A 17031-nucleotide genomic window follows, 5' to 3' on the forward strand; every position below is an offset into this window, starting at 1 on the left:
TCTATCTATCTATCATAATCTGTTTATGTGAGAATAAGTTGCTGAATTTTCCTGGTTCCAAGAACGTTTCCTTATTAAAGATTTTCATAGTCCAGATAATCAAGAATTTATTTTCATTTTTTTTTCATCAAACTAAACTTATTTCAAGCAATAATAATTTAAACATACCAAAAAAAATTAATTCATTTATTTTTGTCAATATTTTTTCCTTGAATGTAAATAATTATCATAATTTTATTCATTTGAATTTCAGCATTTCTGTGCATAGTAAACTATCGGTTATTTATTATTACATTTTAGTCATTTCATTTAACGTTATTTTTTAACGTTTTTTTTTATTGTAAATTATCAGATTTGCAGATAATTTGCCCACGATTGGATAATTTACAGTTAAAAAAAACGTTAAAAAATAACGTTAAATGAAATGACTAAAATATAATAATTAATATGACTAAAATATTGAACTAAAATATAATAATCAATATGGCTAAAATATTGGATTAAAATATCATAACTAATATGACTAAAATATTTCTATTGCTAATTTATAATGCTATTTATTGATAATCACTGTGTATCAACATTCATACAGCAAAAGAATTCATGATTTTATTTTTTTAGAAATTACATTTCTACAGGTATCTCTTTATACATGGAGAATGTTTCAAATACTAATGTTTTTAAAAACAGTTTTTTTTTCATGTTCAAAATAGAGATTGTAGAACATATAGCATTGAGATTGCATATAATTTTATGCAATCACTTTCTCAAAACATTTTGCTTGATATTAGAATTTTAAGTGCATGAAAAATATTGCATAAACTAAATTATACTTAAAGAATTTTGTTCCATTGTGTTTGAAAATAAAAATTATTTACTTTTTATGAATCAATTAAGTATAAAATTGAAGCATTTGACAATAAAGTATTTTTTTTCCTTTAAATGTTTTCGAATTTAAGTAAATATCCACGCACTTTTAGCAACTTAAAATTTATTTTTTAAGTTAAAGAAGCTATTTAAATAATTACTTTTTATAATTTTTGTCAAACTTTTTAAATAATTTTCTTTTGTCTTTTTTAATACAATGTAGCTTATAAATGTCTTATAGATTCACAGTCACCTAGAAAGATATCTTGAGCTTAACAGCGGCAGTCTTTGAAATTTATACATCATATAATACATTTGAACAAACGTTTAAGACAATGAGGTTATATTATATATACATATTTAACTAATTTCGATTTCTACACATTTTTAACCGACAATTTCTTAGGTAAAACAAATCTATAGTAGTGTACTTTAAGATGAAATCAGTTCTTCAGAATCATTTCAACGTCGTAATATGTTTTACTGTGCATTTGTTTTACTTTTGTCCTTTAAAAAATTTCTTCACTTTATCATACCAGCTGTATGGAAATCCTTTTTCTTCTTCTTCTTCTTCCTCAGCAGCTTTTTCCTCCTCGTCAGCAGCATCTTCCTCTTCAGCAGCAGCTTCTTCCTCTTCAGCAGCATCTGCTTCCTCTTCAGCAATTGCTTTTTCTTCTTCCTCGGCCGCTTCTTCCTCCTCAGCAGCAGCCTTTTCTTCCTCTTCTGCAGCTTCTTCGTCATCTTTGCCTGCTTCTTCACTTTTCTCTTCAGCATCCGCTATTTCTTCTTCAAACTCTTCTTCATCAGATTCATCTTTCTTCTCCTCATCTTCTGCAATATCTTCTTCGGCTTTCTCCTCTTCATCTTCTTCTATACCCTTGTCTAATTCAACTTCTTCTGCCTCCTCCTTTGCGGCTTCTCCCTCGATTTCTGTGTCAAGTTCGTTGAAAACATTTCGTTCATCTGCTTCTCCTTCTTCTACTTCATCATCTATTAAGATAGAATGGGCATAAAAATTAATTTATTTTCGATACAACTTTTTACAGTATTACACTTTTATTAAATTAGAAATATCATTTTTTACTATTAAAGTAGGATAATGTTGTTTTTCTGAAACATTTTCTATTCTTAGATTCTTTCTAAAAATAATGTTTTCAATATACAATGAAAAGGATAATAAATCAAAATTGTAAAGAATCAAATAAGAGAATTCCAGATCGATAGATAATACAGATGAATAATGTTGAAAGCATTTATTGTAACTTCCTAAGGGGCCTTTTCTTATTTTATATCAGTTTTTTTATTGTATAATTAACAGTAGAACACACTAAGACAGCCATAACACTTCAATCCAATAGCTTCAATTTCAAATACTGAAATAAATAAAAAAATATTTAAAACGCAATTTTTAGTAGTGATAAAAGACAGAAAATATTTTTATCAAAAATTAGCAGATTTGTAATTCTAAATGAGTGAATCGAGTTATAATTACCATAAATAAAATGCAATTTTTATCACAATGAGTATACATTTTAATTACAATGAATATGTAAGAATTTTATTCCGTTTGATATTAAATGTGGCTTAATTACGTCGCCGTGTTTCTATAAGTTCCTATCGCTCGTCCGAGTTTTGCTTTGACTTTCAAATTCTGGATTAAAATATATTTGATGTATTTTAGTACATTAATAAAAGCCTATCATGATATATTTCAAAAATCATAATTAAAATTACCATAAAATCTTAGAATCAATTTTCCTCCAAATCACTATTATAGGGAAATTTTCGTTTTGAATAAAAATTAATCAACATGAAATGATTAATAAATTCTGCAATTATTTAATTATCATATTGTCATCGACAGCATGCACCTCTTTATGATTTTAAAATTCTTGCACATTCAAAATTCAGTGAACACGATTATTTTTAACGTCCTGAATTTGGTCAAGTTAAATTTAATATCTAAAAGCGTATTAAACTCTTGTCAGATAGCAAACAATATTTTTCCAAAAGGCAGCAACAAATAGAGGTTTCTTTCATTATTTTAAACAAGCAATAAATGATATTAGAGAATGATGAGGTATCTTGTTTCTTTCAGTTTTGAATGAAGAATGTGCATATTTTTAAAAATTAAGCAGTGAAAATTTGTATTTTATGCATGCTAAAAAAAAAGAAAAAACATAATCAAGCACAGATTTGCTAGAAATAAATATTTTCTCTTTTCCTATTTTGTTACTTTTTGCAATCCTTCATAACTGAGTGATATTTTAATCATACAGTATATAAATATGTTTTTTATAAACAAAGAAGAAGAAATAATATTTTCATTCATATTGATACAAGATGTACGCTATAACATGGCTAAAAGTGAAATGGGTAAATTACTTTTTAGATATAAGTAGACGCCGCTTATAGTGATCTCGGTTGTAAATACAGATCGGTTGCATTGATTAAAATAATGAGGAACGGATATCGTATCAAAATAATAGGAAATTATCCGGTTCTGGTAATCAAAAATTTGCTTACGGTGATTCATTTCGATGTTCATTCAGTTCAGAATAAAAGTTTTATTTGGACAAATCAAGAAGAGGACATTGATTCATTGAAAACTCAGCAGGCCTTTCCAAAGTAGGTTACAAAAATTAGATTAACATTGACATAAAATGGGAGGCAATAAAAAAATTTTACAGAAGGAGCAATCTATTATGTGCGGATGAATAGGAGGGAGGACCGTATGCAGCATGAGAACAGTGACGATGAAGAGTAACAAAAAGGTAAACCATCATAACCCCTCAAAGCTCTGCAAGTCCTACGACTGCTTAGAAGGTCAATCTAATGCCGTGCTGAATCTTTTGAACAAAATCTTTTGCTGAACATTATTCATATGAATGTAATATCTAACGAATGCTTGGTAATTAAATATTTCCGATAATTTTTTAAGAAATTTTCTTAAAAAATTAAATATGTATGAACACTTCTCAATTCTTTATACTGTATCGATTTTTCTATTTCTAATTAAAATGACTGAATGATACGAATGATCTTCTGAAATCTATTTTTTTTTTCTGCTGTCTTGTCATATGTATGGAATTTTATTATTCTTAAAGAATTTTGGATGTAATGATCATTCGAATGTGGGTGATCGCTTTGGCTGAAATCTTAATCGAGTGTTACAAACGGCTTCCACTGTACTAAAAGTCAAGATAGTTTTATCATTTCTTTCACGAAGAGTGTTTTTACAAAATACGACTGGAAAAGAAAATAAATTGGAAACACAGCACGCATTTTCGCTTTCCAATAGAACTGTATCACATTTGAATACACAATCCATTTTTCAAATAAAATATAAATAGACCGAATTAAATTATTGTTTTCTGGTATGCGAAGTTAACAAAAAACAATATTGTAATTATCAAAATTTTTTAACTATAGGAATCTCAACATCCCAAATCTACATTTTTGGAATTATATCCGTCTGTCTGTGAGCACGATAACTTAAATATCTATTTTCATCAACAGGCATGGTTCGGACAAAATTTCTGATTAGACTGTAGATTATTCAAGTACTTCTTACAACTATAGATTATTCTGGTCGGGTTAGCCTGTTTGTTAGGGCTTTGCATTCGTTTCCGTCGGGTTGCGAGTTCGAACCCCGCCGGCCGAAGACTCTTCGTGTGTGTGTGGTGGCTGGCGCTCATATAAATCTGTCGTGATCACAAAGTCCTCCATGGCCAAAGTAATACCACTAGGGGTACTGGATCAGGAGTGATCGTTCTCTGGTTCAGGTCTAAATAACAATCTGCGGATGAGTGAATGAAATGCATGAATGAAGTCCGCCCCGTTGAAAGGATCGTAACGTGTGTGTAGCTAAGTCGTACTCTTGACCCTAGATGGCGCTACTGAAAAACAAGAGACGCACTCTTGGATTAAAATCACTGACTTCTAAAGTCAGTGGGTTTGTCTATGACAAGTGCCATTAGAAACAACAACAACGTTTCTTATAAATAAATGACTTTTACCCTAAATGAAAAGCCAATGATGGTAATTTATACTTCCCATCATTAGTCTATTAAATGTCATTTCTTGTCAATAATTAATGTTAAGTTAATGATGGTAATTTTTATTCCTCATCGTCTTAGAACAAAACAGTATTTATCAAAGAATTGAATGAAACCATTACCATCGACGACGCCATTTTTGTCCGCCGATATTTCATCCTCAAAAACCTCATTGTCGACGCCATTGAGTGGATATTCATATTCTTCAACAGGCATGGCTCGAACGTAAGTCAGTGCTGTTCCCACGATAATGAAGCTCAAAAAGAGCAATGAAAACCTTGAAGAGAACATTTTTCCACCTATCGTCAACACCTGCAATGGGCAAAAAAAAATTTTAAAAAATGTTATAAAAGAATTGATAAAATACGTACAATGGTATTTTAACGTCACAAATAAATGATATATTTTCACGGAACTAAGAAATTATAAATTATTTGTTGTATTATATTCTAACAATTTTTTAAATTCGAAATGTTATTTCATTTGTCCTTTTTTTTTAAGAATTTGTATCATTATTTGGAATTAATAAATAATTTCCTAAATAAAGAAAACATTTAGATTTTTTTATTTGAATAAGCATTACTTTCTAATGATTTGTCTCAAAGTAAGTTAGCATTTAGAAAGATACTCCGACATGTCTGCTTCAACCATCTCGTTCCCGCTTATTACCCCATTTATGCGAAATGAAATGGGACAATAGACACGGTTTTATTGTTTACTTCATAATGCAAATGAATGCTCCCGTGTATCATACTTTTATCAAAATTTTATTTTTTATATTACCCACCTTCGTATAATATTTCGTAAATAATTGTCGGTTCTGAAATTTTTCTGTTCATTTGCGCCAATCCTTGAATTAAGTATAAATATCCTTGTATTATTATAAATATCAAAAATAATTGATAATAACTTTCTTATTAATTGAAATAACTTTTTTATTGATAATAACTTTATTATTATATTTTTAATAATTGATGATATATTATAATAATTGATAATAACTTTCTTATTGATAATAACTTCATTATTATATTAATAATAACCTTATTATTATATTTTTAAGAAAGTTATTATCAATTATTTTTGATATTTATAATAATACAAGGGTATTTATACTTAATTCAAGGATTAGCGCAGATGAACAGAGAAATTTCAGAACCGACAATTATTTACGAAATATTATACGAATACAGACCGGAAGCACTATACCCTAAGCGTGCAGATGAAGGGTCCTAAGCAGTTTCAGTTCACACCCAAGTTCGTGCAGATGGAATTCGTAATTGCTTAATGTACATCATTCTTTCTATATTATTGGAACAATAAAGTTGTATTGATTAAAAATGTTGAAAAAATGAAATATTCTCGGTGGCTTCATGAATCTCATTGAATTGAATAAAATAACCATCGAAAATATCAGTAAAGTTGTCCAAAAGATGCAGCACTTACTACTGTAGATTATTTGAACGACTTGAACAAGCTCATAAATATGTGACAATAACTGAAAATGAATATAAATTTCTTTTTTTTTTATTACAATCATCCTATGCATGACTGCATAATTACGGACAATTAGGCATTCTTTTTGTCGAAATAATTTGTGACCTTTTTGTATATTAGTCGCAAAACTAATACTAGTTAGTTAGTTAGTATCTAGTTAAACTAAACTAAATACTAGTTAGAAGAAGAATGAAGGCTACAAAACTTTGTAGTGTAAACTAATTTCTTAAAAGAATGCATTCACTGACAAATGTATTTACATTGTAAAAAGTGTTTATAGGTGTAACATGTATTTTACTCAGTTATGGCTTATTAATTACCAGAATTGTTAAAATGGTACTTCAATCCTGACATTTAACAAAATTAAATTGAATGAAAATATATCTATTTTTTTTAGATAATTATACTTATCTAAATCCAATGAGTGACTCCACAATGGATTATTCAGTGCTCAATATTTTTATATATTGTCAAAAATTATTCATAACAAAACTTTGCTTAGTATTTTGAATCGTCATATATATTTCAAAACTATGTGATAAAATTCTCATTTTATCAAATCCGAAGTTACGTGATCTTTTATTTGGAGTATTAATGCCTGCGTTATCTAAAATAATTTTTTAAGAAACCTGTGTGAAATTCATTCACAAGAATTCAGAGTTAAAATAAAATTCTACAGCATGCGGAATCATTCTTAAAACAATTTAACAAGTTTTATAGTTATTTATACTTTCGAATAATTTGTGATGCAGTCAACGAAGAAACGATTTTAATGAAAATTATATTTATAATTTTCTTGTTATTCTAGACGACATTCTGGTGTACTATTTGCTTCTTGTTTTTTTTTTCTTCAATTTCTTCATTTTATTTTTACACTTTCTTTACAAAATTTTTGCATATCTTACTAGATGTAAAAAGAGTATGCTAAGACATCACAATCCCAGTGCAGTTAAATATCAGATGACATACGCAGATATTGAGATATTATTACATGTGACAAGTGAACTGATTCCATTGGAAGAAAAAGAAATATAAACAAAATTTGGGTAGCTAATTACATACACTTAGGTACTGCCTGCAATAATCCGAAATACCGAAAAATGGGACTAAATGCCTTATGATATTACAGAAGTCATATATTTATTTATTCATTGAAATATAAGATCACAAAAAGTTCCAGCGCTTTGGAAAAGAAATCCAAAAACCTACCAAATTATCATGTTTAGAGAAAAAAATCTGTGGTCATGTTCTTAACGATATAGTATTTTAAACCAATATTTCTAAATGTATGCACTACTCAGTCTTAATTATTCCAACAGAAAAAAAAAAAGAAAACAGAGGTTTTTCTTTCATAGTCACAATGGCAAATCATTTTAACTTTGCATTCTACTTTTAATTGGCAGTCTGTCATAATACTTGAGAAACAAAATTAATATTTTTAACGATACTAACATTACCTTTAAAGTTGCATAACATTAAAGCGATTGTGCTGCCATCTATATGTCAGTTATATAACTATTGTCTTTTTCAGTTCATTAATTATTTATAAGTACTCGAACCTTATCCGTTAAGTACTTCAAACTTTTCTTTTTAAATATTAATTAATGCTTAATGAAAATATTTATACGTCGCTTCATAGAACTGATGATAATATATTTAACAAATGAAGTCATTATTTGTAACATGGGGAAGTATAGAATCAAAATTCTACTCGAAAAATTTTATGAATAATATAAAAATATATTTTTATAAATGCTGCATTTTGATTACAGATTACTTCTGTGTTAATCGAAATGTATATTTCAACTGTAAATAATTGTGTGGACTGATAGAAATACTTGGTTCAATGAATATCACTGAATTGCTATGGAGTCTTCCTCACAAATCTCTCATCTCAATCTCTCTTTGGAGTTAATTAAATTTAAAAAGAATGTATTTAAATTTAAAAAGCACTCATATAGACGTTGAAGAAAATAAAGAAAATCGTTTTTATATTAGAATAATATATTCTAACCATTCATTTTTAATGAAATTAATATGTTTCCACTTTAATTTATATTTGAGTGTGTGGGTGCACGGCGGATTTTTTCTGTTGGTCTGGCTGGCAGTAGGAATTTAGAATGATTAAGGAAATTTAGAACAATATTTTATGAATATCTATTTATAAATTATAGAAGCAAAAAGGCTATTTTTTTAATCAGCTGGAGTGGTATTCTTGGAATTTTCTCTTACATTACTTAAAGAGACGAGACGAGGTGTTACATTACTTAAAGAGACGAGACGATCCTGGAAGAGACGAGGTGTTATCCTCGTCTCTTCCAGGATCTAATTATTAACCATCGGCAAGGCATTAATGCGGCGAGTACTCAGATTTTTATTTTCAGAGTTCCGTAAATGAGCACTTTATGCTATGTAATATAGTACAGAAAAGCAATTATACATTTTGGACACCGTTTATTCCATTGACAATTTAAAATCTGACAAACAATAATAACAAAATCACATACTAAATTCCATCAAAGCTGTTTCATATCTGAGTTATCAATTTAGCACGTATACGAAAGTATAGATTAGGAAATTAATATTGATATTGACAAGCCAAATGTTTTGATAAAAATATCAAAATAATAGATTTTCTGTAGATTAACATGCTTAATAATAAAAAGGATTTAGAATACACATCTAATAACCGTTTTCAGATCTAACATCTCAAATGGAATCTGTAGGGGGAAAATGTCCAGTGATCATCTCTTATAAATACAATTTAATATTTTTCAAGATCACCTGTCGGAAACATAATTTCACTGAATTTCCTCCAAACATATATGAAAACTTTTACTACCAATTCATAGCTTTGATTTTCATTACCGTTTGTTTTCTCATCTTTTCTGTGTTCAAATTTGGAGATATCAATTATTGTTTTGATCTAATTTTCTTATATCACTTGGACTCTTTTATTTTCAGAATTTCCCTGCATTCCATTAACAAATGGTACAATTAATTCAAAATTAGTACACATTACTTTGTATATAATTTTACTTTGCATTTGTATTTTAAATGACACTTTTGTTTTGCGTTTTCGGATTGGTGTTCGTTATTAATGATAAATATCAAATGTTCATTCTTTTGCTACTAACGAAGAAAGAGAAACCAAAACATAGAATATAATGAGATTTTTCCTCATGGACAATCAATATTAAATGGCATTCCTTCCATTCTTGCTTTTCTTCCTTAGTTATGATATCTCTTTATTCCATCAATTTTAATACAATTATCTTTAAATGCACTTTATTGGGATATTTTCCTCTTTCCTGTAGGAACAACTGATGATTACGTGAAACTGAAAAAAAAAGAATATTTTTATCGTCATTTTATTAAAATCTTATTTCACCAGCGCTTCGGGTCAACAATTATTCATCTACCATATTAATTTAAATTTTCTAATCTACTTTGACGCAATATAACTTCCCAGAAGAAAAGAAAGTTTTATTTAAATTATAACTACATAATAAATATAGAGCATTATGGTGGGTTAGCAATGTTAACAAAGCGGTGAAATTAAGTGGCAAATAAAATGAGCAAACTCGCTCCGGTTGTTGTGGCTGGGGGCTCTGCCAATGTTTTATTTTGAGAAAAGGAAGGAAACAGGGAACATGTGACCGTTGATTAGCTGTCTAGGGATGATATTCTTTCATATGGGAATCAAACTGGGAGATCAGTAATTGTGAGATTCAATAAAGTTTTTCTCTAATTGAGTATATATAGGGAAGCAGTGTTTTTTAATACTTTCACTACTAACCCGGCCCAACCAATGGAGCAAATTCTTTACTGGCAACCGAATTTCTATTTCACACGAGGACTGAAAGATGTGCAAAAAGGGCATCCTTGGTGCTAATTCGTTTTTATATCTTGTGCTCTTGGTTAAACTGAAACTGGTCCACCAGTAAAGAATTCGCATGGCCGTTTAGGCCATATCAGTAGTGAAAGAGTTAAATTTCCCTCAAAAATGAAAGGTGATGGAAGGCAAACAATTATTGATAACGTATCCAGTTATTGTAGGTTTTAATATGAAATAAAAATTGGCGATATAAGTAGAACGGTTATTGGCGATATAAGTAAAATGGTTATAAGTAGAATGGAACATAATTTATAATGTTCTTGTGCCATAAATAAAATGTAATGTATTTGTGTTTTTATTATTTTTCTCAAAAATGGAACGCGGTAAGACAAATGAGACTAATGATGATATCCATAAGTGTTTGTATAGAATTTAAAAAATGGCGAAATCGGTTCTAGTAGTTGGAGTTGTAGGATTCATTGCCGAATTTCCTTAATTATTATAAATATATGGAATACTGCTTATAAAATTTATATGTTATGCGTTGTGTGTGTGTGTGTGTGTGTGTGTGTGTGTGTGTGTGTGTGTGTGTGTGTGTGTGTGTGTGTGTGTGTGTGTGTGTGTGTGTGTGTGTGTGTGTGTGTGTGTGTGTGATTTCTCATCTAATAATTCAGTTCATGAACGGAAGATTCATATTATAGAATCAGCTGACTTAATATATCAATAAATTTTAATTTCATGATTAAAATAATTTTTTTTCATCCTTTGTGTGCAAATGGCAGTTTTTATCGTCACGCTTGTGCGAATCAGTCATTTTTACTCTCTCGTATACGTAGTATAGAGGAAGTAACCGTCAAAAAAAAATTCGAAGTCGAGATTTTGACGAATCTCCACATTCGTTGAGTTCAAAAAACCACATTTTTAGAAAATGTCTGTCTGTCAGTTTGTGGCAAAGACAACTCAAAGACGCTTTGAGCTATACGGTTAAAATTTGGTATGTGGTTTTTACACCAATTTGCAGATTTCTATCAAAATTTGTATAAAATCTGTTCAGAGGAAGTCCGGCTGTTCGACTATAAATTAACACAATAATTAGAAAACGAAAAGAACTAAATAAGTATAATTCGGAAGCAGATTTAATATCAGTAGCATAGACACCTGTCAAATTGTGAACCAAATCCAATTATAGGTTGACTATTTGTCGGTCTGTACTTTCAGAAACATGTAAACGCAATGACTTAAATATATCAAATTTGGTATTGGATCTTTTGACTAAAGTGCAGTTTTGTTTCAACTTTTTGTTTTAATCAGTTGAGAAAAAACGTGTCTAAATTGCAAATTCGATTTTTGGATTCTATTAACGCATGACAGGTATTTATCGCCAATGATGAGATAATAGATTCAATAAAAGTGCCAAATTCAGGCCAATAGTTAATATTTCGTAACTATTATATGCCAGTGGTTCTCTGGTATGACAAGTTTATTAGAGAGTATATGCGAGAAAGTTTTAAGGAGACAACTCTCTTTGGTTTTAAAAATCTATCCAGAATCCTGATTCTTTCTGTATAATGGAATCGAAATACATTTTCAGTCGAAATAAAAAGTTGCATTCTACTCATTTGCTGACCATGAATTACCTTATCTCCCTACAATGCAAAAAGTGCGTTTAATTTGATTCACGACGTCGAGTACCGCTCGAGTGTGTGATGCAGACTGTTATCGTGGAGGAAACGCAGTTATGATCGCCGGCTTTCATCGAAGTGATAGCGCCGTCGCTTCCTCTCATCTTTTGGCGGACATCCTCTCTTCACTTCATCGACTGACGCGGCGCTCGAGTGACAATTATCGTTTGCGAGGAAGCGAATTGCTTTGCATTTCCTTTCATCCGTAATTGCTGCACTCACAACAAATTGATGGAAAGAAAAATGATGACCTTATGACTTGTGATTCAAGGACAATGAAATAATTTTGAGAGAGAATTATCATGTGATATCTTTTTTAGCGTAAGAATATATCGGTAATAAAAATTATTTTTAACTTCTTACAAAATATTCATTCAATAAGAATATTTATAATGTAAAATTTAGATAAAAAGCAGTTCTACTCTCCTAAGTGAGATTGTGATGAGGAAATTAATTTCTTATTACTTTGAAATTTAGTTTTGAAGCAACTTGTGGTTATTTTAGGTCAGAATAGATAGTTGTAAGTTATGATCAGATGGTAAAACGATCTTTAGCTTGCATACTTCTATAAAACCTCCGCACCAAACCACCGGAAAGATATTTGACTTCAGATATAACGTGCACCTGATTCGCATATACATTTGTAAACAGAATTGAGACTGATTTCATTAAAATCATTGTTGAAAATGGTTTCAAATCTTTGGTCCCGAAGCCCAAATATTATCAACAGAACTTTAGTACTGTTACAGCTTCACGCCGATAGATGGCGTATCTGTCGAGTACAAAGTTCTGTCAATTCTTTTTTGTATAAGAACGTAGTGTGTGTAAGATCGATTCTGGACTTAGACGTGGCACCCGATTGTGAGAGGTGTCCTAATCTGTAATAGTCTACATGAAGTGGTACAAAAATTGTGTCCGAAAATAAAATGGTGTTCACCAGAAAGAAATGAGTATTAATTGAAGAGAATTACAAGTACTTTTAATGGAAAACCTGATGTGTGTTCAATTTTTCTAATTATTATTCATTGCGTAACTATAGCAGTAAGAAGGCAATATTCATACTACTATTTTACTTCCTTTATTCAATTTAGAATATTATTCTATTCTATTCTATTCGAACTTTTTTCGATTTTATTCTAACAAATATATTATTACAAGCAACATGCATTGACATTAGTAAACAAATTGAAAATACTTGAAGGGTTATGTTTTATAATAAATTATCTTCCTAGGATGAATTTACCTTCAAATGAAGAAATCTAAATTTTCATAAATAATGCCTGCCTGTAGTGAATGCTCAAACACTGTAAAAAAATAAAAAAATATTTCTAGTGGCAAATCTAAATATCGATATTTGTCTCTGGAAGCACAGTCTGACACGAGCCTACGCTCTGATTTAATCCTATATTTTGGTAGAATATCCTAGTTTTAATCCCATAATTCTGCACATTACTTTTGAATATCAAGAGATTTAATTTACTAATAAATAATTCGTAAATTGTCATTCGCCATCTAGAATAGAATTCATTTTTCAAAGAAAAATAGTATTGTGAAATTATTATTCAATAGATTTCAGAAAAATTCTACTAATAATTTTAAAAAAACATTCGTCAGACGATTAATCTACTAATAAAACAAAACATAAATTGCTGTGGATATTTAAAAATCGAATTCGTTATCAGAGAAGAATCTATTATTTACTAATCGTCACCCAAATGCCATTGGCTATTCTGACAAAAATAAATCACCTTATACTTTAGAATATACAAAGGTAAAAATAATATTTTAAAATAATTTACAAAGTACTCTTCATTATTTTATTAACTGAGTTTATTTTCGTGCTCTACCCGAATATTAAATCCTTTTTATTTGCGTGCAAATTATTTTGTTATATTTAATAGAGTAAATATTGAAGAATCAAAGTTAAAGCCTTACTATTTTATGAGATTTTGGATTACTAAGCCATTAATTATTTTGATAACAATAAATCTCAGACAAACGTAATATTCAAAATTATTATTTTATAAAACCTGCCAGAGAATTCTAACAAAATCAATTAAATCAATAATTTATATTCCAATAGGGAACAATAATTAAATTATTTAATAATTATTTTAAATTTAAATTATATTGTTTTTATGATATTTAAATAATATTTAAATATTATATATAATAATTAAATATTAATATTATTAATATTATTTTAAAATTTAGTTATTTAATAATGATATTAATTCAATGTAAACACACATTATTGTTTTAATATTTTATAATGTATAATATTTTTATCAAATTTATTTGGCAACTAGTAATATTTATTTGGCTAGTAAAATTCTAATCAATCTGTCTATAATTCTAAAAAATAAAAAAATAAAACTCTAATCGATTGGCTAATAAAATTCTTTAATCGATCTGTCAGTTGCCTCTCTTTGCTTAGTGGTAATAGGGCAGCTTTCCAAACTGCCTATTTTAAAACCTGCTTTTGGATGCAGGCAATATTTTAAAAGTCAGTTTTTTTCCGTGATAAACTTCAGCCACGGAAGAAATCACAAATTGCCAAGCTCAGATAAACGGGCCATATAAAATATAAGTTTGATTCAGACATTATATAGAAATTGAGTATCAGTTATCATATAATTCCACATGAAATCCACATCATGAAATTATCAAAATTTGAATACAAAATTCCTATATTATTCCTACACGAATTAAACCAGAGTTACTCAACAGTTCCAAGGACCCTTCTCCATTATGTATAATCACTAAAATCTATATACAAATACAGTAATAAACACTATAATACAGTGACATTTCTATTTTTAACAGTTATTTAAAAACAGTGTGTATTGGTAATTGCACGTCTTTTAGTTAAATTAAAATGCATATTTATAAGTATATTGAATGGAAATTTTGAAGTTGATTCTCGGCAGTCTGGAATCTAAAATGAATGATTATGACAGAAGATGACAATGAATTTTTTCAAAATAAAATAAAATCTAGATTAAAAATGCCAATTGCTACAATGTTTTTCTTCTCTTCTGTTTAATTTATTCTTCATATCTAGCATTATATCTTTTTACTTCAGCACAATTTCAGTAATGCGTAATTGCAGTGTATTTTTCAATACACTAAAATTAATCCTTATCATGGCAAGATTGCTTTTTGGAAGAAAAGCAAAAAAAGATGTACATAGGTAGCTTCTTTACGCTAAAAAAAACATCAAAAAATAAATTTTAAAAAATCGTGATATGATATGATATAAAACTAAGTTAAAAATTATTTTATAGTGGTAGTATATTTTTATAAAGTTGTATGTATGGTATACTATACAAAATGAACATAAGGGTTAAATACTTCATATCCTGTAATTATTCTTTATTTGCCGAAAAAAATCAGATTTTTAATGAAATAGCTACTTATTCAAATAATGTTTTTGAAGAAAATAAACACTGCTTTCTTTAAATTCTAAAACAATGCTCCAAGCAAAATTTAAAAAAAAAACATTGATATTTAAAAAAATATATTTACCTCAATTATATCAATGTCGAGAGTTGCGCCTTTAGCACAATGTTTTCTTAAAGACAAGCTCCAATGCAACTGTCAAATTAGATCACAGATTTTCACCGAAACGTCAGTTTCCTCGCCTTATCTCGCGAAATCAAAATCAAGAAGGGCCAATCAGACAAAGCGGATAGAAAGAGAAAAATGATAAACTTTCTGAGGAAGTATCTATCAACATCCGATCAGATCAACGGGGAAAAAAAGATATCGATAAAGCGCCAAACAAATACTTTTTGATTCAACATACAAAAAAAGTTTGTCTCTTTGTAGTCTGATATTTTCGCATCCATCAATTCTGAAAATAAATTGATTGAAATCCTTCGTTATTTTTCTTCGAATGTTCTTATATTATTTTAATATTTTGGTCGCTAAAGCGCAGACGAATAAAAATGAGAAGAAAAAAAAACGAATATTGTATTAAAAGAAAAAAATATATAACATTATCCAAGTTTCAGATCCTGTTTGACTACCTGGAAAGTGAAAACAATTTTTTTCTCGAAATTCCATTCATGGAAAAGCCAATACATGAATGCCAAATAGTAGTAAAAACTTGGAACGTGAAAAATCGTAGTATTATCTGATTGTTTGAATCTATAAAATTGTTTGGAAACTTTATGCCTAAAATTCCCATTTACTTTTCCTCAGAAGAACACTTGTATATTTTTTTGTCATGATTAAGACTTATTTTCTTTATCCTATTTAAAATAGACAACTGGTTAAATTCTTTTTAAATGATATATAAATAATGGACTTATATATATAGAAATTATTACATTATTTTCGCAAGATACAGAGGAACAAAAAGTCAGAGTTGTATATTTTATCTGTAATTCCATTAACCTACTTCTAATTTAAAAAGAAAAAGTTTAATATCAAATGGCTCAAATGTTTTGATATCTCTAATTATACAAAGTAATTTCAAAGAACGCATATAAATTAAAGCCTGACAAACATAATAATTTATATTAGTAAGATTATTTCATCGGACCACTTAAAACAAATTCATTTTTCAAATCTTAATATCCATTAGATGTCATAGTTTAAGAAATTTATGGCATGATAGGTCCATTATGGGAATCGAAGCTTGTATAAAAATATATGTTTTATTTTTCTGAAAATATATATTCATGGTCATAGGTGAAATATTATTGAAATTGGTAGTAGCGTACGGAAAAGACAAACAAAATGCAGAAAATGGTATCTAACAGAAACACTTAAACTGATGTACGAATTGCATTAAAAGCACAAATTATATATACAGATATGAATGTGAAGTATGAGTATATAATTTCCGTTACAAATTTGGTGTATTGGTTAAAATCTATAGCAAATAATCTACATACGTTATTCAGTTCTTTTTTGGGAGAGGGGGGGCAAACCATAAGAAAAATATATCTTAAGAGAAAAGAATCTGATGTTATCTATAAACTGAAGTGCGATTAGCTTACCGAGGATTGGTAATTCGAAGTTCTTACAATATCTTTTAATGAATAGAAAATATCCGATGTGTTTAACTATATTCCAGAAC

The 17031-nt window shown here is 28.7% G+C and overlaps 1 protein-coding gene across 2 annotated transcripts in view; it reads right to left on the reverse strand.

Moving 5' to 3' along the window:
• Positions 1 to 589: 589 nt before the first annotated feature.
• Positions 590 to 17031, reverse strand: part of LOC129962531 (caldesmon-like) — a 43413-nt gene continuing 26971 nt past the window's right edge. Inside the window, exons 1-3 of one of the 2 annotated variants that reach the window (XM_056076287.1) lie at positions 15471 to 15626; positions 5048 to 5237; positions 590 to 1857 (exon numbers count right to left, since the gene is read on the reverse strand). In XM_056076287.1, coding sequence (XP_055932262.1) covers positions 1364 to 1857; positions 5048 to 5216 — 663 coding nt within the window. In that variant the 5' untranslated portion in view covers positions 5217 to 5237; positions 15471 to 15626 and the 3' untranslated portion in view covers positions 590 to 1363. Of the gene's footprint in view, positions 1858 to 5047; positions 5238 to 15470; positions 15627 to 17031 lie in introns of those variants that run through there. The other variant, XM_056076288.1, reaches the window with a different exon arrangement.

Source organism: Argiope bruennichi, chromosome 3 (assembly GCF_947563725.1).
Source record: "Argiope bruennichi chromosome 3, qqArgBrue1.1, whole genome shotgun sequence".
In the NCBI taxonomy this organism is placed as follows: domain Eukaryota; kingdom Metazoa; phylum Arthropoda; class Arachnida; order Araneae; family Araneidae; genus Argiope; species Argiope bruennichi.